This window comes from Micromesistius poutassou (genome assembly GCF_964030765.1).
Source record: "Micromesistius poutassou genome assembly, chromosome: 20".
In the NCBI taxonomy this organism is placed as follows: Eukaryota; Metazoa; Chordata; class Actinopteri; order Gadiformes; family Gadidae; genus Micromesistius; species Micromesistius poutassou.
This window is the reverse complement of record NC_140290.1, coordinates 10,093,253-10,115,752: the sequence shown is the minus strand read 5'-3', so window position 1 is coordinate 10,115,752 and position 22,500 is coordinate 10,093,253. Positions and strand designations below refer to the sequence as shown.

General features: G+C 48.6%; 3 protein-coding genes across 7 annotated transcripts in view; 2 read left to right on the top strand and 1 right to left on the bottom strand.

Moving 5' to 3' along the window:
• tmem268 (transmembrane protein 268) overlaps window positions 1–1,985 on the bottom strand; it is a 14,160-nt gene extending 12,175 nt beyond the window's left edge. Inside the window, exons 1-2 of one of the 4 annotated variants that reach the window (XM_084484701.1) lie at window positions 1,594–1,985; window positions 389–519 (exon numbers count right to left, since the gene is read on the bottom strand). In XM_084484701.1, coding sequence (XP_084340827.1) covers window positions 389–485 — 97 coding nt within the window. In that variant the 5' untranslated portion in view covers window positions 486–519; window positions 1,594–1,985. The remainder of the gene's footprint in view (window positions 1–388; window positions 520–1,593) is intronic. The other 3 variants (XM_084484699.1, XM_084484700.1, XM_084484702.1) reach the window with 3 other exon arrangements.
• Window positions 1,986–2,334: 349 nt separating this feature from the next.
• On the top strand, window positions 2,335–7,452 carry neu1 (neuraminidase 1). The gene is made up of 6 exons (XM_084484698.1): window positions 2,335–2,566; window positions 2,747–2,948; window positions 3,583–3,845; window positions 4,510–4,692; window positions 5,181–5,400; window positions 6,347–7,452. The coding sequence occupies exons 1-6, from the start codon at window positions 2,474–2,476 to the stop codon at window positions 6,565–6,567; spliced, it is 1,182 nt and encodes a 393-aa protein (XP_084340824.1). The 5' UTR covers window positions 2,335–2,473; the 3' UTR covers window positions 6,568–7,452.
• Window positions 7,453–8,093: 641 nt separating this feature from the next.
• On the top strand, window positions 8,094–22,202 carry prrc2a (proline-rich coiled-coil 2A). Of its 2 annotated transcripts, none has more exons than XM_084485055.1 (14): window positions 8,094–8,205; window positions 10,705–10,856; window positions 12,702–12,879; window positions 13,324–13,438; window positions 13,605–13,686; window positions 14,060–14,203; window positions 14,604–14,839; window positions 15,593–15,681; window positions 16,075–16,217; window positions 17,502–17,604; window positions 18,422–18,617; window positions 19,953–20,556; window positions 20,925–21,205; window positions 21,730–22,202. In XM_084485055.1, the coding sequence occupies exons 2-14, from the start codon at window positions 10,742–10,744 to the stop codon at window positions 22,111–22,113; spliced, it is 2,670 nt and encodes an 889-aa protein (XP_084341181.1). In that variant the 5' UTR covers window positions 8,094–8,205; window positions 10,705–10,741; the 3' UTR covers window positions 22,114–22,202. The 2 variants fall into 2 exon arrangements, with proteins under 2 accessions (XP_084341181.1, XP_084341182.1); XM_084485056.1 differs by lacking the exon at window positions 8,094–8,205 and adding an exon at window positions 8,340–8,544.
• Window positions 22,203–22,500: the final 298 nt, after the last annotated feature.

The following is a 22,500-nucleotide window of genomic DNA, read 5'->3' as shown; positions in this document are numbered from 1 at the left end:
ATGCCTTCGGCAGAATTCAAATGAGCCATTTTAATATAGATTAATCAAGATTAATTCCAAGATTGTGTGGCGATGACATCATCGAAACGCAAGTATGCGTTTTGGCCGTCCAGACGAACACTCAAGGGCTGCGTTTGTGAATTTATTCACCCTGGGACCTGGTTTCAGAAAAGTCCGTTTGCATGCGATGCGTTTACAGGATTCGTTTGGACGATCGGCCAAAACGATGCAAAACATCTGCGTTTTAACCAAAAATCGGCTCCGTGTGGACGGGCCCTTAGTGACAGGTCTAATTCCACCAAAAGTTCAGGAATACATGTCATTCCCATACACGTACCCTCGACCAATAGCATGAAGAGAGACATTATTTATTTGTCCCAACAGTTACCGTTGGCCCATCGGACTCCCCCATTGGTCAGCGGGTGTGGAACGTCTGCTTCAGTCTCCCCCCCCTCGTGACATGGTCCCTTCACACTGTTTGACATACTGGATGTGGAACAGCCTGAAACAAATTCCTGTCTGGGATTATTAATGCCTGGGTAAGCAATTTAGAGAAACCAGCCAGATTTAGCTAGACCTTGAGAGTATCATCGAGACCTGAAAGAATATTCGTAATAACTAACAAACTAAACATCATTTTCAATCACTGACCCAATATTATTAAAATAAAATGCATATTCTCAGTATCAACTCTATCAAACCCCATTTTAATGCCTAAACTATATAAAAATATGGCCTTTTCCACTGAGGTTAAAATAACGGTTGACCATCTTGGATTTTTTTGCAGACAGAATCTTGAAAGTCACGTGACATGGACAACAGAAAGAATAGGCCAATACACCGTATGTATCTCACAATTGTAGAAAGAATTGTGAAACTATTGGACCAACGTAGCTATTATACATTTAGGGACTGAGACTGAGTTGCAAAATTTCTTCCTAAAGGAACCACTTTAATGAACATTAGTTTCGTTTCTGCTGTGTTGAAACCGTTAGAGACACCTCGCGAGCGGTCGGGTCGACCTGCGTGCGCACCTCGTCACGACGGAGACGCGCGTTAGGACCAGGGTGAGACATTTCGCTCCTCCGGCCCTCAATGTGAGAATGTTTATGAGATAGGACCCGGGCATATCACTATGATCTCAAACCAGCCTTTTCTCTACAGAAAAATACATAAATGCTATAACGCTCCTCTGTTTCGTTGCCTCTAACAGGCCTACAAATTGGTCACATGTGACAAATGTCCCATTCTTTCTAAGTTGTTTGTTACATTTCCGTGCGTTACAAAGTACGTCCTTTGCTTATTCTCCTGCACATCTCTGTGAGAGGAGCCTATAGTCTGTGGGCTACTTCTGCGATAAGCCCCAAAACCACTTGACACTTCGAGGCTAAACGGGGCTTCAGCTATCAGCTGATCTGAGCTGCAACATGTCGCAAGTTCAAAACAGGAGTAGGCCTACAACTTCCACAAGCATTTACTGGGACTGTGTTGGGTCACAGATTATGTTACGAAAGCTTGCATATATGTGCAAATATATCTAGGTCGATTGATAACATCATAGTGACCCATACCATGTCAAAACTCAAAACTTACCTTCACTTCAGAGTCGATTAAAGTCCCATTCATTGGTCAGAGGTGCAGAGGTGGTGATGATCCATGGGTCGTTTAAACGCCGCGTTATGGTCCATAATAACAATAACTTCAACAGGTGCGGACTGTCAGTGTTAACGATGCGTTTTAAAAAACTCTTAATGTCCCCTCAAAAAATGGTCCCTCCGTTTCGTTGTCTCTCTCTCACACACACTCTCTTCCTCTCTCTCACACACTCTCTCTCTCCGTCTCTCTTCCTCTCACACTCTTTCTCTCACGCACACACTCCCACCTCTCTCCACCCCCCTCTCTCTCTCTCTCTCCGGCCATGTGATTTAAGATCAGCCTCGCCGTATGACTGTCGGAATGCAGCCTTTTTTTTAAACTCAGGATCCACAGCGTAGCAGTAATCACCAACCCGCAAACAGGGTTGGATATCGAATATCCGTTTAGCCACACACACACACACACACACACACACACACACACACACACACACACACACACACACACACACACACACACACACACACACACACACACACACACACACACACACACACATCACACATACATACATATGTTTTTATTATCTATCAGGTCCGCTTGCTTGTTTTTAATCGTAGTATTTATTATATTGCATCTCTATTCTTTTCTAAATATTTCTGTTTATTTGCCGAGCGACGGACGGTCACGTGACCTTCGGCTCATATCACATGACAGAGATCGTAAGGAAGCCCGGAACCGTACACACACGCACCGATCGTTTACTTTCAGTTTAAAGTGTGTTTTCTGCCACACAGAGGAATAATATGCTGCGGGGAATGCTATGAACCGGTCTCCTATTTATATAACTCTGTGACTTGACGAACGGAAATCTAACATGGGTATCCTCGCCATCCTGACTCTATTACTGCCTGTTCTGCAGGTTTGTAGTGGTGTGAATCTTCATATCAACAAAAAGCGGAAGTTGCAGGTAGAGTGATTGTTTATTTAACTTTCTTTTGCTGTGTGAGGTTTAACCCCGCGTTGACATGACCGTACATTTATTGCCGTCGTTTTTTAGACTTGGGCATTTCAGTCAGTTCATGTCCATCAGTTGAACGTGTCGTTTCCTCGTCCTTCCTCGTCCTCTCCTCTCTCCTCTCCTCTCTAGTCTCCTCCCCAGCTCAGCCCGCTGGTGGTCGAGGAGCAGTTGTTGTGGGTGAGTCAGGGAGCCGCGGAGGTCAACACGTTTCGCATCCCCCTGATCACCTTCACGCCCAAGGGGAGCCTGCTGGCCTTCTGCGAGGCCAGGAAGTTCTCCTACAGCGACCTGGCAGCCAAGTTCTTCGCAGTGCGGAGATCCGTAGACAAGGGTGGGTTCATTACAGTACAGTACATTGGATCCAGATGTCAGATACAGGTCATTGAGGAGCATATAGGGACATCTTGCTCCCAGGATGCCTGCAGGTAGTTTGTGGACATCGGGAAAAAAATTGATCCTTTATTTGAATCGCAATGCTATTACAGGTCACCAGTAATAAAAAATAAAAAAAACAATATCTCAATGCAAGATCATGACATTGTTTCTTATTGTGTATGTGTATGTACATTTTTTTTGTAAAGGGTGCAGTTAAACAACACAAAAGGAGATGGCTGCCCAATTATACTGCAGCAGGTAGAGGGTCAGGGTGTGTCACTGAATCTCACCTTTACCTTAAACACCATCCTGCCCCATTGGGCGTCTGCTCTGTTAGCATCGGATCATAAAAGCGTCTGCTATATGACTCCATGCCATTTTAAATAGAAGGCATATAAGTATAAGGTCATATAAAACAAACGTGGAGAACTTTTTATAAGGGTCAAAACTGAACAAGTAGTCAATTTTGACCCATCGCTCTTATTCTCTACGTGTTTCGCTAACCTGCTTGTGTCATCACCTCCAACCCCACCCCCACCCCCTCCTCCATCTCCACCCCCACCCCCTTCTCCATCCCCATCCCCTCCCAGGCTCCACCTGGTCCCCCATGTCCTTCATCCTGGACGACGGGCCGCAGGTGGACGGTCTGAATCTGGGCGTGGTGCTGGTGGACGAGGTGGCCCAGTCGGTCATACTGGTGTACACCATGTGCTTCCACCACTACCAGTGCAGCCCATCCAGTGTCATGATGGTGGAGAGCCTGGACGACGGCCTCAGCTGGAGCCGGCCCCGGAACCTCTCCGAGCAGCTAGGGGTGAAGAGCTTCGCCCCTGGGCCCGGGTTCGGCATCCAGGTCAGGAACAACACTTTTCTCACTTTTTGTGTCTCGGGTCTGAGATTGATAGTTTGATTGGCTTGATATACTTGTAACATCAGGAATCATGATCCTATTGGCCGCCTGTTTTGGTGTCCAGTTCAGAGGGACTCAGAGGGACTGAGAAAGGCCATCTTTGGGGTGGAAGAAGTTGTGTTGTAAATACTTACTGTGTTAAGTTAACCTTTACTTTTTTCTGTCTGATGAATGCCATGTTCTCAGCATGAGTTAGGGTTGGACTTGGATGGATTTATATCATATATGACATGTTTATAATTGTGGCTTATGAAGCATACGTATACATACCTAACCACTTCCCTCCCCATCCAGTTTTCCAAAAATTCCAAAAAATAAGACATAATTTTAACGTTAATGTATTTAAGTGGGTTCTTCTCTCTCTCTCTCTCTCTCTCTCTCTCTCTCTCTCTCTCTCTCTCTCTCTCTCTCTCTCTCTCTCTCTCTCTCTCTCTCTCTCTCTCTCTCTCTCTGACCATGTGACTTAAGATCAGAATGCAGCTTTTGATGACTGCCTGTGATGGGTTAACTGCAGCAATCTCACTTTGTGTAGAATATTTGTACATGTGCCATGGCCCATAACGAATCAAGAATCTCCCTCGTAACTCCCGGCCCCTCCCCTCTGCAGAAGCGCCACGCCCCTCACCAGGGCCGGCTGGTGGTGTGCGGTCACGGGACCCTGGCGGGAGACGGGGTCTTCTGCATCCTGAGCGACGACCACGGGAAGACCTGGGTCAACGGCGCCGCGCTGAAGAGCGTCCCGTACAACCAGCCCAAGCAGCCGCTGGACTTCAACCCCGACGAGTGCCAGGTAGGCCGGGCACACCCTTTTGGGGCCTGGGGGTCAGGGGAAGGTGGGGGTAGTGTAGTGTCTTTTCATTGGATGGTGTTGGTTTGAAACCGAGTGGGCGAAGGGGGGTACTTTTAGTCATGTCACACTGGGACTTTGTGTGTCACCTCCTCTAGTTCGCAATGTACAGACAACCTTTGGTAGAAAAAGCTGGGGTCGTTGTGCACATCTCACAACACATCTTCACATATTAGTTCAGCTTATATTGTCTTATTTTTACTTTGTTTAGCTTAACATGTTTCAACTCGGTCTATCTTAACCTCAATTTAGCTCATCCTATCTTTTTATCACTTAGCTTATTATTATTATTTTTTTTTTTTCTTATTTTACTTTATCTGATCTCAGTTTCCCTTATCGTCTGTCTGCTGTTCTGGCTAACTCCTTCACCGCCTCCTCATCATTCCTACCCCCTCCTCTCCTCACCTCCTCCTCTCCGCCCCCCTCCCCAGCCCGTGGAGCTGAGCGACGGCAGCATCATGGTGAATGTGAGGAACCAGAACAGCTACCACTGCCGGTGTCGCATGGTGGTGCGCAGCCTGGACGGGGGGGAGACCCTGCCTGTGGAGGAGCTGTTCTTCGACCAGACCCTCATCGACCCCACGGTGGCGGCAGGCATGCTGGAGAAAGAGGGGAAGCTGTACTTCACCAACCCGGCCAGCACCCAACAGAGTAAAGACTACCATCAAAGCCAGCATGTTATTATTATAATGTTGCTATATTTGCATATTGTTAGCCTCATAGCATAATTGTGTCTAAGGTTCATCTTGTATTTAGCGTCAAAAATGCCTGATAGATGAAGAGTCTGATAGATGACTTTGGCAGATAGTGATTATGGGATATAAAAAGCACTCTGATTGGCTTACGATATAGCCAATAAGGCACAGTGAATCAGCAGCATTAGGAGAGTAGAGTTAGGATAGATATCACATTTTGCCCAAAATATGACTTAGGCAATTATGCTATGAGGCTAATGATATTGGAGTGTTATAGGCTTGATCTCTGCCACGTTGTGACATCACCACTTGGGCTCAGCGTTCATACGTAAACTGTGTTTCCTTGTAGCAATAGAGATTCGCTACGGGAGTATGAGGGGATTAATTCTTGTTAAATTGTTCTATGGGGTTGTTAATTAATCCCAGACTATAAATGCGGGTGTCGGCTCACAGCAGAACTACAGGACAGTAATACTAGGATAATTCGGAAATAAGGTTAGAAAAATTTGCAAAGATATTTAAAAAAAAAAAGATTAATTTAGCTTTTGGTAATTGGTTCCCTATTCATTAATTAGTTAAGTTGCTTTTGTGCTTTGATCAACTAGGAAAGTGTAACTGTTAATTTAGCAAACATTTTCATCCAAAGAAACTTTAATTTAATTTTAGGATGAGGGATTGAAAACAGAAAGATGGGAGATAAACATCACAGCCAAGGCACCATCTTGACCCCTGTGCACCATGGGCCTTTTGATTTTCTCCAAGAAATATATAAAAACAGAAGGCGTGTCCAGCAGCAGCAGCATGATGATGTGACCGTGTAGTAGATGTAGTATGATGGAGAACATGTCTGTAGCTCCGTGTCCATCCTGTGTCTCTCTCTCTCTCCCTCTCTCTCGCCCTAGGGGTGAACCTCACCCTGCGATGGTCGCTGACCAACGGTAAGTCCTGGGAGAAGGCGCCGCTCCAGTTATGGCCGGGGCCCAGCGGTTACTCCTGCATGACCACACTGAACAGCAACATGACGGAGGACAGGAAGTTTATCTTCGTCCTCTACGAGCGAGGTCACCGGGACTCTGTGGAGACCGTGGCGTTTGCCAAGGTCCACCTCTACGGGGGTCTCTAGGGGGTCCCGACAGGGTCCAGAGGCAGGGGGGATATCCATGGACACAGTAAGGGAGAGTCTTGAGGGCACGTTGTTGTTTGGGATTCATTGAGATTTTTTTTAATGGAGGTCAGTTGTTGCTGACTCCCACAATACAAGTCCTTGTCGTGGACCCAAAAGCAGAAAAAAAATAAATAAATAAAGTTATATTTTCATTGTTTTTCTCAGGAAATTTTAAATAATTGCTTTTTCGTCATACATTTTCCCAACCCAAAAGCTGTTAGGTAATTGGTATTAATTGTTTACTTTTTTGGATTACTTTTACAAGATTTTTCACTTGCAGGGCAAATTCATAGTCAAAATTATTATTGGTCATCAAATTCAGTTATCACGCATCAAATCTCAAATAGGTTGGATACGCAATATGGACACCTATCATGCTATTGTCTTAACTGAATAACAGATTTTAAGTGTCCTTGAGTTCAAAAGATTGACGATTGTTTAAGTCATTCATTAGTTGGGTTTGACTGTGAATTGATCATTACTTTCCATGGGTTTGTATGTAGTCCAAGTCATTCTAGATTTTAACTCAATCTCTGGTTGATAGGGAAGGAATGGCTTGTTCCATCATCATGCATATCTGTCTGCATTTGTATCATGCCACATATTTGTTCTGCTGATGCAACTATTCGTAACTTTTTTATTGCACTGAGATGCAATGGAGGCTAATCATTGGAATGTGCATTTTCTTTCACCTATACAGTTGCTTGTATATTTGTGTGGATATCGCTTGTTTATAGAATAGGACAACATGCAATAATATGTTCACAAATTTTTGAGATGAGAACAACTTCCAAAAGCCCTGTTTTGTACATTATATAAATAAAATAAATAATAATTCTGGAATTACCTCTTCACTCAGTACATCTGTAATGATAGGCCTGTGACATTCTGCCTCTGATCCATTATTTATTTTATGTCTTTAAACAGCAAAGAGAAAATGTGATCATAGCATACTGTACATTATGTGCAGACCAAAGTGGCTGTACAGAAAATGAACAGTAAAGCGTTATTCTTGAGCTTTGTAGTACCTAATGATGCCTTTTTTTAAATTTGAACAATAAAACAAATGATTGATAACACAATTGGATGAAGATGGGAATACATGTATCTAATGTATCTAATTTCTGTATTTGTAAGCTTTTTTGCTAAGTGCAGCAGGATGCACTTTTGCCATGGTTATGTTAACATGCATAATTTAAATTGGAGATGGAAATACATTTTAAATAAATAAAGACTATATTCAAAAGATATGGGCAATGTATAATATCATTAACATCATTCGCAGGCTGCACGTTACAGTGTGCATTTCATTTTTTAAACAGCACATATAAACATGGTGCACAGTGGTTACTATTTCAACGCATATTGTTTATTGCACATCATTATTTTTTTTACAAATAAACAATTCGCAAAAATAATTCCTGGACGGATTGTTCCATGGTTTGGTCTTCGAGGTCCCAAGCGGCACCCATCTCACGGTGTCACCCAGTAGCCGCTGACGGCTCTTGTATCGACGGATCGGGTAGCCAGCAGAGCCCACTCTACATTTTTGTTTTTCCCTTTTTCATTTTTTTGCGGGAAAAGAAACGAGTACAAGTAAGCTGCATTTACAAAAACCTTATCCTCCAATGTGTTTTATTGGGTGATATTACTTCCAGGTCGCCTGGTGCTTCGGTTTTAAACCCCAACCGAAGAGCTAAATCTCCCCGAGGTCGGGAGAGCTAACGACGTCCCAACGCCGCTCGGTAAGGTTAGCTTATTGATTAGCATCGACTAGCTAGGAAGCTACGCAGCAGAGCTAACGACGTCCCAACGCCGCTCGGAGGTTAGCTTAGCGGTTAGCATCGACTAGCGACGACTAGCTAGGAGGCTACGCAGCAGAGCTAACCTCATTATTCTGCGATACAACCTCGAGACGAGTCGGGACAAGAACAGGTTGGTGCTTGTTATCAAAAGGTGTCTCTACACTCATGTGTCTTTTACATCTGGACACCTTGGACGAGCGACCCCCACTAAACTGTGCCGTTTTATCGCCGTTAGGCCCGGGGAACATTTAGTCCGGGTCGAGTCTATTTCACTCTATATAAAAACCGACCCGTTGTTAGCTAGCGAGGCTAATGCTAGCGTCGGGTTTGATTGTGAGTGTGTGCCGAAATACGCACACGTATGGTCGGGGGTGCAGTTCAGTCACCCGGGATCTCCCCGGTAACCCCGTGTGTTTAAATGCTCTTTAATGCGAAGAGCACGACCGGGACCACAGCTCGGTGTGATGCCGTGTTGCTGTTGCTGTTTAGCGGGTCGGGATCGTGTACTGCCGGCTGTGTTGCGGTACTCCATACTCCAGATGTTTCATAACCTGCTTTAACCAGGTGGAGAGGTCGGGAACGCGTGTGTGTTGTTGTTGTTGTTGTTGTTGTGTGGGACGCTTTGAGGCCGTGCCGGGCGGTCGGCGAGTTGGTTCCCGGCGGTGGACACTGGACAGCCCGGTTCTCGTGTAGCTCCAGAGCTAACGCGAGGCCTATCCTCCTCACCGCCATTTTGTGTTGTTCTCCGTGTTAAATCACATCCATCGCCTCGTCGCTGCGGGTGGATTTTAAACCCACCGGCACCTGTCACGGGGTGTGTAATCTAGATGCGGTTCTGACCCGACGACAAGGGGGTGGCTTGCCGGGGTTATCGCACGTCGTTCGGGGGGAACATTATGAACCCTGCGGCCGCCCCCCTCCCGATGTGCCGACCGCGGCCCTCCGCTAAGCCGGGCAGCCTGGGCGAATAAACCATGCAATGTTTATTCGCATTATGATGTGCATTATTCAGATGTGTCGCCTTGGAACAATGTGTCACTGTGGGGCAGGTAGTTGTGATCGACCCGGCGGCCTGCGTCCCGACCCGGGGCCCGGCGTTGCGTGCTGCCCGTACCACGGCTCTCACCCTATGGGGCTTTCGGAGGCCCTTGTGTTGCAGTCGTCGCATTGCTAATCCCTTAACGTTTAGTTTGCAGCAACCGTCCCACGACCTAATTTTCTAATCTCATCGGCCTTGTGGCTCTCGGGGGCAGTGTCATGGAAAACAATGGCCGGGGACGAATTTACGACGCTGTGTTTACGGTGCACATCGGCCGGTTCGTCATTAACACCGGGAATTACCGGGCGATTTCGTGTTGTGCGCGGTCGTAACTGTATAATAAGCGGCACGACACTCCGTGCCCCTTGCCACCGTCTTCCACGGTCGGCGGTGTGTTGTGTAACGATACACAGTATGCTGCTGGGGATGCTGATGATGTTCACTCTGTCGGGTTCCCGTCCCACCAATCTATCGCACGTACCTGTCAATCATCAGGCATTGACAATGACGTTGTGATACAGCCATCGTTTTAAGGCGTTTGGGACATGGGGTGTGTGTGTGTGCATAACATGTTTTGCACGAACGTGATGCGTTTGTAGAAGGCTAGGGCAATGTGCGTAACAACGGTTCACCAGTGCACATAACATGTTTTCTTCCGTTGCATCTAGTGAAATGTGTATTAATTGGGCAGCTGTCAGAACAGTGTGTGTTTTTTAATGATGTGCTGGGCAGATGTTGCCATGGAGACAACTTCCATGTCAAGGCAAGGGAAAGATGGAGACGGAGAGATAAATAATCTGCTTCATAATGTGTTATCCATGCTTTAGATGCTTTTTTTCTAAGCCTCTTTAGTACATACTGAGGTGTAATGAGTCGTTTTGTACTCTGTGTTATGCTACTTGCACAGTGGCTTGTTCTCAACAGGTGTGTGTGTGTGTGTGTGTGTGTGTGTGTGTGTGTGTGTGTGTGTGTGTGTGTGTGTGTGTGTGTGTGTGTGTGTGTGTGTGTGTGTGTGTGTGTGTGTGTGTGTGTGTGTGTGTGTGTGTGTGTGTGTGTGGACTGTTGTCTGCTTTCATGCATACCACGTTTCAAATGTCTCTCGCTCTCCATGTCTTATAATGTATTTTTGTCTCTCCCCATGTCTGTCTACACCCCCCTCCCTGCTTTCCATGTTTCTCTTCCTCTCTCACTCCCTATGTCTCTCATTCTCTACACCTCTCTGTCTCTGTTGCCCCCCCCTTCTACACCCAGTCTCAGGGCTCACCATACTCAATGAGCGGACAGCGCAATGTCAGAGCGCTCTGGGCAAACTGCAAAGGGGAAGGATGGCAAAACCAAGTATGCGTCTCTCAACCTATTTGATACATACAAAGGAAAGAGCCTTGAAGCACAAAAGCCTGTTGGTAGGTATCCCTCCTCTCCACCTCACACAACCACGACCATCTCCTTGTCACGCACACATCCATGCAACAGTACTACGGCCGCCACTCCAGCGTTTAGGAGGCACGCTTTGATCCAAAGTCACAGTAGATATTCTGTAGGGAAGTCATTAAGGAGCAGGATGAGGTTAGGGGCCGTCTTGCTGTAGGATTTCTCCAGGAAAGACCGCCGAAATGGTGAAGCGGTAGTCTATCTGAGCCAGAAACCTACCTGCTCATTAATGACATGCATCTTAAATGCACTGGAAGTCGCCGCTGAATAAATCAATAGTAAGTAGTATTAATGAGATGCCTCAAGAGGAGCGGTCCTAACACGGCTCATCTCGTGTCAACATCACCCCGATTGATTTTGTTTTCAAAGTGTCAACGGAAAAGAAAATGTATGTTATTTTTTAGCGTTTTTAACATAAGGCTGCTAACATAACATCCCTCCTGCTCCTGGAGACCTTTGGTCTGCTGTACAGTAGCTGGGACGAGACGTGTCCATGCATGCAATAAAAAATATCTTCATATTGCTAACGTAATTAAAGCGAGACGCATTCTTTGAAAAATAATTCCAACACGTCAGCATGTTTGGATGTAGTTCGGAATGTTTTGGAATGTTTTGCTTTCTACGTTTTGGCGGCATGTTCTGAAACCCTGCCTCACCTCGGCTGTTCCTTCATTGTTGATGTTTTTTGTCTGCACCGCCTGCCGATGATGTAACAAGAAGTCTAGTCCCCCCCCCAGGCCTTGCATATTGTCTCTGTTTGCAGTCAAAACACACCTTGGTCTTAGTCTTAGCCTGGGACTTGGCCATAGACTGGTAATCAGTTTTGGCTTGGGTATCATTCTTGGCCTGGTTCTAGTTGTGCTGCGCTATCTCCAGCTGCAGATTAGTGCAGGATCTGCCTATTTTCCCCCTGGAAGTGGTAGTGCAGATTTCACACAACAATTGACGAGAGGTTCATTGCAGGGAGTCCCATTTCATACGCTTGGAGCCCATATTCCCATGGCTTTGTCCCTGGATCACAGTATATATATTTGGTATTAATAACACACGCATTAGAGGGATGAAGCAGAGATCTTGTATTGTAAGAGTGGCCCTGAAGGGGGTATGACATCATGATAGTGAGACGGCAGCGGACTCTACACCTGGATGAAAGCTCCTCCTACACATAGGACCCCGCCTCCAAACCATAGGCCTCTCCCCCTGTCTCTCGCACCGTAGAGAGTCTGTTCTCCCCCGGCCCGCACCCCCTTACCAGCAGCCTAGCGTGAAGGCAGTCCTCAAGCAACACGCCTGACCCCCTCACTCCCCCACACACTCCTTAATGGCATGCATCTGAATGAACTGTGAGTGGCTTTGGATAAAAGCGTCTGCTGAAAGACTAGATTGTTAAATAGTCTATCAAGGCTTTTAAGTGACCAGGGAGAGCGGGAGAGACTGGAGCTCCAGTGTTTCTCAAGCGTCTAATCCTTACTGGCCGGTGTCTCCGAGAGCTTCCGCTTCCCGCTCTCCTCGCCGTGCGTTCAGCCAAGTCAGCAGCAAGCTCTGCTCCCTGTGGAGGGTTTTTTTTCTCGGCGGTGTCGAATTGCAGTGTCCTCATTTGCTAATGCTTCTCCATCTCCCCGGTACCCCCCCCCCCCCATCTCTCTGTCTGTGTCTCTTTCTCGTTCTGCTTCTTTCTCCATCTCCCTTATCTCTCCCTCTGTCTCTCTCTAACTCTGCTCTCCTCTCTGCCTCTCATCTCTCTCTCTTTCTGTCTCTCTCTCTCCCCCCCTCCCCCCTTTCTGTCTCCCCGTGTCTGTCTGGGTTCTCTCCATTAGTTCCCCCCCGCCATGGCCTGCAGTCTCTTGGTAAAGTTGCCTCCGCGCGGCGCATGCCCCCCCCCGCCAACTTGCCCAGTCTGAAGGCCGAGAACAAAGGCAACGATCCCAACGTCTCCCTCGTTCCCAGAGACGGCACAGGATGGGCAAGCAAGCAGGACCCAGCAGACCCAAAGAGGTAGAGGGCCGCCCTCGCTCTCACACTCTCTCTTTGTCTCCATAGGTCTCTCTCTCTCTTTGTAGGTCTCTCTATCGCGCTCGCTCTCGCTGTGTCTGTGTCTGTCAGCCTCTTATTTTGAACAAAAATCGACATCAAATGTATTAAAGTTGTCGTAATACAAGTATGTAATAATAACCCCCTCTTCTACATTCTCCTCCCTCTTCTCTTGCACTTTTTAAATATTCTCATCTTCCTCCTCATCCCCTCTTTACTTTTTTCATCCTCATCTTCCTTCCTCCAACTTCTACCCACCTCCTCTTCCTACCCTCCTCCTCTTTTCCTGCACCACCACCTCCTCCTTCCCTGCACCACCTCCTTCCCTCCTCCTTCCCTGCACCACCTCCTTTCCTCCTCTTTCCCTGTTCCTCCTTTCTCCCCCTCCTTTTCCTCCTCTCTCCTCAGTACCGATGTATTGTCAGCACAGCCGCCGGAGTTGCCGCCGCCTGGGGTTTCACCGACGCCTGCAGCCTCACAGATACCGGTCCCGACCCTGCCCAGCACCCCTCCGCCCCCCGAGGTGGGTCCCAAACACACGCAAACGCACATGCGTGCACAAAAGACAATCATTGCAAGACTGAGAGAAGGAAACACTAAAAAACAGAATTGCATAGATTTCATAACTTTTAAAAAGGGGGAAGTTATAAGAGGGTAAAATAATCAATAATCCCTCGCTCTCACCCCAGGTCCCGGCTCCCACCACGGGCCAGGCCGCAGGGGCAAGGTCCTGGGCACAGGCCAGTGTTACACATGGAGCTCAAGGAGATGGTAGGTCTCAACCTTCTTCAACACTGTGTGTGTGTGTGTGTGTGTGTGTGTGTGTGTGTGTGTGTGTGTGTGTGTGTGTGTGTGTGTGTGTGTGTGTGTGTGTGTGTGTGTGTGTGTGTGTGTGTGTGTGTGTGACCTCGAAAGGTTCTGGGTTTGGAACCACAATGTCTACCTGTAATCGACCTTGAGCAAGATGACCCTTAACCCCTACTTGCTCCTTCGTGACATGTAAATCATCCAGTTGCTTAGGTTGAGCACTAATGTGGGATAACACTAAATGTGTGCTTATTTTTGTTTGTCGGTGGGTGTATACATATGAGCTGTGGTTTAAATAATGCCTGTGTGTTTAAGCCGTCTGTCTATCTGTCTGCAGGTGGAAAGGGATCAAGCCAACCGTCGCCATTCTCTCGCGAGGAATTTCCCACCCTGCAGGCGGCTGGCGACCAGGACAAGGCTGGCAGAGACGTGGCCACTGCAGATCAGTGGTATGGGCCCGGACCAAGCCTCCGCCCACAGAGTGAGTAGTTTGAGGAGTCGAGGGTTCAAATGATGTCCCGGTGAACTCGGGACGAATCAGGGGGTTTTTGGGTTTAAAACGTCGTACACGTCGGTGAAGTAGACTTACAATACACAAGTTGGGTGATACCAGAAGTTGTGTAAGTGCAGATATCTTAAAGTAGTATTTTTTTATACTGGAAACCGATGTAATATTATTAGTAATGTAATTTATCAGTAGAATACAATGCAATTTAGGTAGCAATTTATGCAATTTTTTGCGTTGACAATACCAATAAGGGCCAATATTTTCAAGAGCAAGTGCATATTTTCAATGTTGTGGTTCAGCATCTGTCGTGATGTCATCTCTGGCGTGATGTCACCTGTTGCGTATTGTCACTGACCTCTGACCTCCTCCTCAGACGTTACCAACTGGCGGGATGGTGGCGGTCGAGGTCCGTCGCCCGGCCCGCCTGGCGAAGGGGGGGCAGAGGGTGGCGGGGCCCTAGCCATGGAGGGGGGACCCCAGGGCCCCCCTCAGAACCACCAGGGCCTGGGACCCCCTAGAAACCCCCCGGCCGGCAGCCCCGCTCTGCCCCTACCCCAGCCCCCGGTTGGCCCCGGGTTCCCCGCCTACAGAGGGATCATGCCCCCATTCGTAAGTCTCCACCTCCTCCTCTGCTACACTGTCTCCTATATCCTACCCATCTCCTATCCTCCTACCATCTCCTATCTCCTACTTATCTCCTACCCTTCTACCATCTCCTATATTCTACCCTTCTCCTATCTCCTACCCATCTCATCCCCTATCTCGTACCCATCTACCATCTCTGACCGATCTCATCCCCTATCTCCTACCTAGGTCTCCTCTCCTGCTTCCTACTCATCTCCTATCTACTACCTATTTCTCATCTCCTGCCTCCTATCCATTTCCCCTCCCACAGGGAACACCTTTACCTCAACTGACAAACCTGCCCGCAGTGCATGAATTCAGTGAAATGCTGCAACATTGCTGCTGCTGCAGTCATACTGTCCCTTTCTGCAATCTCATGCACCTAATGAAGCCCCTCTGGTGTGAATGAGGAGTTCTTCTATATCTGGTTGTGGTACAATGTGTTCTGGAGCCAGAGACGGGGCCTAATTGGTCCCAGAGGGGTCAACCAGGTAGTGGAAAACAGGGCAGCAAATAGTCTATATTACCATATTCACGTATAACTGTATTAGTATTTAAAAAAGCACACACAGGATGTTAACACATGTATGTAGAATATACTTCAGATAAAGAAGTATATATTCATAATCTTAAAAATAAAATACAGTATGTATCCATGTATGTTTGGGTACTTGGAAACTGTGATGCAGAGTACGGATGATCCAATGACACTCTCTCCTCTCTCTCCGCCCTCTCCAGATGTACTCTCCCTACATGCCCTTCCCGGCCCAATACGGCCCCCAGGGGCCCTACAGGTTCCAAGGGCCAGGTGACGGGCCTCCTCCCAGGTAAGAGAGATCTGATCCCTCTATTGATTAAAGTGTGTATGTGTGTGGTTAATGGGGATGTTGTAGTTATCAAACGGATGTCATTTTGTTATGCATTTGATTGACGTGTGTGTGAAAGTTGGGTATGTTCCTCTAAATAACTCTGAACATTGAGAATCTAACCCAATCACTGTTCAGCTGGGGAGTAAAACTAGACTCCTAGCGTTTTTAGTTAGGTCACGCAATAATAATCATTCAATAATAAAATGCATAGTATGTAATATAATACGATCAGACCAGCCTATCTAGAGGAGGTCCCAGTCCCCCATGGCCTGGCTGAATGACCAGACCATGGATGAGCAGCTTCAGGTGGCCTATGGGGTGTTGCTTTACCGCGTGCCTCTCTCACTGCAGGTTCGCTCGGGCTCCGGACGGGAGGGCCCATGGTGGGCCCCGTGGCGGGGGAGGCGAGGGGCCAAAGCGGCCCTCCATCCTGAAGCAAGACGACCTGAAGGAGCTGGACGAGTTGGACCACGACGGAGACGAGGGCTGGGCAGGTCAGCCGGGGCGCCGCACTATGCTCGCATGCACGCACTCACAAACATGCACGCACACACACACACACACACACACACACACACACACACACACACACACACACACACACACACACACACACACACACACACACACACACACACACACACACACGTTAAGAAGCATGCAAGAACACAAACATGTGACTCGTTCAAAAACCCATTAAAGCCATTATCTTTCTTGGTGTGTGTATTGGCGTGGCCATGTTAGCCTTTCACCTCATCACCATGCATTGTACTGCTCAGCTGAGCAATGTCCGTGTGTAGGGCTGAACAGAAGGCATTGTGCACCGCTAAGTGCTTTGACTCATCCTAGCAACCAGAACACACCTCCTCACAGATTGCACCTTGTTGCGGGCAGTGAAAGCGGAGCTGGGCTCATAATGCGCCACTATTCATATGGTAAAACACAAGACCCTCCTGTCAGCTTCCAGGGGTGAGATTTTATAAGAACAATTCATCATAAATTTTATTCTACTCCTTCAGCCGTGTTGCAGGGAATCTATGACACTTCATACGTGAAGTCATAAACTACAGTTGTAAAATATAAGTCAAATGATATGTACGGTTACTTTGTGAGTGCTCACTCCTTCCATGCTAGTGTCCACGGTCTTCCCCATACCAGACGGTGTCAGAGTTCGGATCTCTGAATGTTTAATAAGATGTACAGCTGACTGGTATATATGCCATACTTAAGTGTAGCCACGCTCTCCAGCCTCTAAATGTTTCATTAGTAGATGATTCGCTGGCTCGGGTTTGAGGTTTCCTCACACATCCACTGACCCATAGTGGCTTGTCAGCAGGACGGAGCCATCCCATAATGCTAGCACTCTGGGGTGGAAGTGTGCTACATGTCACTCCCTCTCCTTCTCAGTCCACTTACCTATCTGTTTGAGATAAGACGGTACTTTCTTAATCTCAGGTGGGAAATTGGTTTGTACGGAAGACAGAGTAGTGGAAATAAAAAGAATACAGACACGGTTTCTACATACACAATATGAGTAGTGGCAATGTTGATGTAAGGATGAACAGAACAAACTTAACTATGACAGATAGTACATGAAATACATGAAAATGTCTGATCCGGTTTGTCGGTGTGCGAGTTTAACCGATAATTACCCTGCGCTCTTCTGTTCTCCATGCCAACAGTGTGTGTTTGTTGGCTTGTTTGTTTGTTAACCCATGGCAACGGTTCAACCGCATTCCTTAACCCTGTCTTGTGATTGGCTTTGTCTGTGTGACCAGGGGCACACGAGGAGATCGACTACTCGGCCAAGTTGAAGTTCAGCGACGACGAGGGCGAGGAGGAGGGCGACGAAGAGCGCAACGAGAGCAAGAACGGCCCACGGTACGGCGAGCTGTCACTCCCACCTAGACGGGCGACACAGACCCCCACAAATATTTTATGTGTTCCTATGGAAGGGTGCACACCAGTGCTTCACTTTCATGTGGCAAGCACAAGATGTGTTCCCTCTTTTGCTATGGTGGTTTTCCGTCTGCGAAAACAGACACTTGACCAACAGTGTTCAGTGTTTACTCTACGGCTCTTTCAACTACATCCTGATACTGGGTGGGGTGGTTGTGGTCCAGGCGTAGCTCTTGTATGAGCCTGAGGAACACGCCATGTCAATTTATGTATAGGTAGATGGATGGATGGATAGATGGATAGACAGACATCAAAGTGAGTGGGGACATTGTCCGTGTCATGAAAGGCGTCAGATTGCTGTCAGAGTTTCATCCATTGCATCTTTCGTGCACAGAAAAAGGTATACTGTAGCAGGATAGTTGAGATGGTATATCTCTATTTCCTAACCTCGATGTTCAGTTTTACTTTATCTCACATTCTTACATCTTGCATCCATTGCAAGTCGCCTTCGACTGAAGCCTCTGCTAAAACACTAAATGAGAACATTAAACAAATTTCTCAATTGCATCCATAAAATCCATTTTTATAGTGGCGGTCTAGTAGTGTCCAGCATGTATTCGAGATTGGGCTGGTTCTGATGTATGATGTTTATTATTATTATTATTATTATTATTACTTTGTTATTGTCTATCTTGTCTTATATTTTTCTATGGTCTCTTCCGTTTCCATCTCCTCACCTGTTTTTATGGTCTCACCCGTTCTATGGTCTGACGTGTCTCTACTCTGTGTTCCCCCCCAGGGACCCCCAGAGGCCCCAGGATGGAGCTCCCCAGGCCTCCCGCTCCCGGGCCTCCGACAGTGGAGGGGAGCCGCGCCGCGGACCCCCCTCCAACGCAGATGACGGTCCGCTGCCCCCGCCCTCCAGCAAGCCAGCCCGGGCCGAGGAGGGCGGAGCCGGTGGATGGGGCGGACAAGGACCTCCGGCCAATCAACAGGTAGAATGAGAAGCCAATCACGGAGCTTGTCGAAACGGGCCTAAAAGCCTAGTTTGTACTTCTGCGGGAAAAGCCACCGTGGGCGTCTTCACCGCCGCAGACATTTATGATTCTGCGGCAGCGATTCCCCACAAACGTCCCAATTCTAGTGACATGTTAATGGTGATGTAAAGACATGGTCTACAATTAAATATGTGTGCCCATCTCGTTATGTTCAATGAACTGAAGAATGGTGCAGAAAGGACATGTAGGTTCACGTTGTGGGAGAGGTACATTGTACTAGCACTGCAGCCTTCTGCTGCTGCCGTTGCGACCCACAAAGTATAACTCATCCCAAAACCCAACAACCCTTAGCCTGGCAAGCCAGACCCACATCGAGATGTTGGGTCTGGGAACACTCCATTGGCACGGCTCAATCCAAGGGGTGGGAAAAACGGTTGTCTTTCAAATTCCCTCTGCACGCAATAGGATAGCGCTACAATCAATCATGTAGCAGGGACCGCACAGACTTCACACGGAACCGTTGCAACTCAGTCGTCGTTATGATAAGCCCGCCCACTGACTCAATACAAGATGTGATTGGCCTGACAAGAGTTTGGTTTTTCCAGCTTGCGAGCTAACGGGGAGTTGCTAGACGACCCTGGCTGCAAATGACATTTGCTGCCACTAGTGGTGTCTTGGCTAAACAACCCTTACATTGGTGGCTTGATCTGAAAAACCCATTTCACTGGTCATCCTTTCACCAAACCACCTGGCCAGAGCAGCAGCTGCCAGGCGGAGTGTGAGTGTGTGTGTGTGTGTGTGTGTGAGAGTGTGAGTGTTCTGTGAGTGTAGTGGCATTACCGTGTGTCAGTGTAGTGCGTTACCGTGAAGATGGTCTAACAGTGGGCTGCCTGTGCACAGGGGCGCAGGTCAGGACTGGGTGGCCCCCGGGAGCAGCCCTCCCCCCCACCTGGCCCCGTGCTGGGACAGGGGCCCTACTCCTACTACCGACAGGTAGATCCCTGGATGGGGCCTCATGTGGTCATCTGACATCCACCACCCAGTTTTCATTTATTCATTTTTAAATGAATACATTTTATCTATTTTATTCATCTGGTAACTTACTATTAGTTTTATTTAGGGACAGTGAATTTATCTTATTTCTTTATCTTTTTCGATTTCGATTTTCTTATTTCCTATTTATAAATTTATTTGTTTTTAGTTTGCGTCCTCCATCCAACCCCACTTGCTCCAACGCACTGCTTCTACTGCAGAATCCCTCACCATGACTCACGGCATGATCGTTTAGCTGTTGAGTTCTCAGGCTAAACCCCTCCCCCTTCCCTCCTTTAGGACCGCCCCCAAAACCAGGTGGCTCCGCCCCCGGCGGGCGCCATGAAGCCCGGCGGCGGCGGCGGCCCGTCCCAGGCCCAGCAGCAGTCTGCGGCCTCGCCCGGTGGCCCCTCGGGGGCCTCCCCCGCCCCGCCCAGCCTCCTGGGGCCCGGGCCCCAGGGCGAGGACGAAGACGAGACCTGGCGCCAGCGCCGCAAGCAGTCGTCCACGGAGATCTCCGCCGCTGTGGAGCGCGCCCGGCGCCGCCGCGAGGAGGAGGAGCGACGCATGGAGGAGGAGCGTCGCGCCGCATGCGCAGAGAAGCTGAAGAGGCTGGACGAGAAGCAGCAGCAGCTGGGAGGGGGAGCAGGAGGAGGTGGATCCAGTGGAGGAGAAGGAGGCGGAAGCAAGACCCCCAGCCTGGACGGGAACTCGACGGTCGCCACCGCCGGCAGCCCCACCCCCTCCCTGTCTGCCTCGGCGTCCTCACCCAACGTCAGCCAGCCCACTTCGCCCTGCGTGCCCCATGAGGAGCCCCCCCTGCTGTCGGTGCAGTCCGCGGTTGTACCCGGGGCCCCCGACAGGCAGAGGGCTAACAGCAACAGCAGCTACGACTCTAGCACTGGTGAGTTAGTTATGGTTAGTTATAATACAGCTGTGACTCCAGCACTGGTGAGTTAGTGATAATTCAACCATGAATCCCTACCACTAACTCCCACTGGTGAGTTAGTGGTAATACAGCTATGACTCTCAACACTGATTAGTTATAGTAATGCTATAATTCCCATTACTGGTCAGTTAGTGATAATACAGCCATGGCTCCAACAATGGTGAGTTAGTGATAATACAGCTACGGCACTTAAGTTAGTTATGATTCCGCTAGCACTGGTTAGTTTGTGATAACACAGCTATGACTCCATCACTGGTGATTCAGTGACTCTTCAGTCTGACCTCCAGTATCTCTTAAAGACCATTAATATGTTTGTGCTGCAGACGCCCAGCAGCCGTGCCCCCCGCCCGTCATCCTCCAGCCCCCCCAGGCCCCTCTGGAAGCTCCTCCTCAGGGGGAGACTAAGGAGGACGTGCTGGCTCCTGCCCACGTCCGCATGGTGGCAGGAGGAGGAGGAGGAGCTGATCCGGTGAAGGTGGAGAGCATGGTTGCTGCAGCAGCAGGAGGAGGAGGAGCAAACCGTCCAGCCAGTGGACCCCCCTCTGGCCAGGGCTACTCAAAGTACCAGAAGTCCCTCCCACCGCGCTTCCAGAGACAGCAGCAGGTGAGCGTCTTCCTCCTGTTGTTTATTAGGTATTTAGTAGGTATTTAGTGGACCCTTATGTCCTAAGTGTCTGACAATGCTGATGACGGTGTACGTCCTTGGCAGAACGGCATGAAACTGGAAGGTTTGTTTTGTACCCGACACTTGGTACACGACAACAAGGAAAAGCTACTTCATTGGTCGCTGGTTCTCGCTCTGTATAATTTTGTATGAATATTTTATTTGCGCTAAACATGGGTCAGTGTTCCCAGTGGGAATCAAACCCCCCTTAAACCAATGGTTAAGCTGGACAGGGCTCTTCAATCCACAACTTTCATCCAAAGGGACAGTTAGGGGAGAGGGTGTCAGGGATGCCCACAGGTTAGACTGTAGACGTGTTTGTCCTCACACCCTCAGTGCTCTAGATACAGTAGACATGCTATTGGCTTAGCTCTTCTTCATTCCAATGTGCCTGTTAATGACCATTCAGCGAGCGATGCATTTGTCCTCATTCCCTTGTCTTCTATGCTCTTCTACGTCAACAGGAGCAGCTTCTCAAGCAGCAGCAGCAATGGCAGCAGCAGCAGCATCAACAGCAGCAGCAGCAGCATCAACAACAGCAGCAGCATCAACAACAGCAACACAGCCAGGTGTCCCAGAGCCAGCTGCCTCCGCAGCAGCAGGCCCAGCAGCAGGGCCCCTCTCCAGGCCCCACGCCGCAGCCGGCCCCGGGGCCCAAGCAGGGTGGCCAGCTCTACCAGGCCGGCGCCATGGCCCGGCCCCAACCCCTGCCCATGAACTACGACCCCCGCTGGATGATGATGCCCTACATGGACCCGCGCATGATGCAGGGCCGCCCCCCCACCATGGAGTACTACCCCGCCGGCATCCACCCCTCTGGTAGGTCACAGTGCGTTAACGAGGGTTAGATCTGCCCCTCCGGTGCGTTAACGAGATGGAACTCCACCCCTCTGGTAGGTAACAGTGCGTTAACGAGGGTGGGATCTGCCCCTCCGGTGCGTTAACGAGATGGAGCTCCACCCCTCTGGTGGGGCACAGTGCGTTATCTAGGAGAAGCTCCACCCCAGCCCCCCTCATGTAATTATTTTATTAAAGGTAGACTATCTAAGATTCGACCAGTTAGCAAATGTATGCCACATCGGCATGAAACTGGAAGGTTTGTTTGGTACCCGACACTTGGTACACGACAACGATGAAAAGCTACTTCATTGGTCACTGGTTCTCGCTCTGTATAATTTTGTATGAATATTTTATTTGCGCTAAACATGGTCAGTCAAAGGTGGGCAGGACTAATA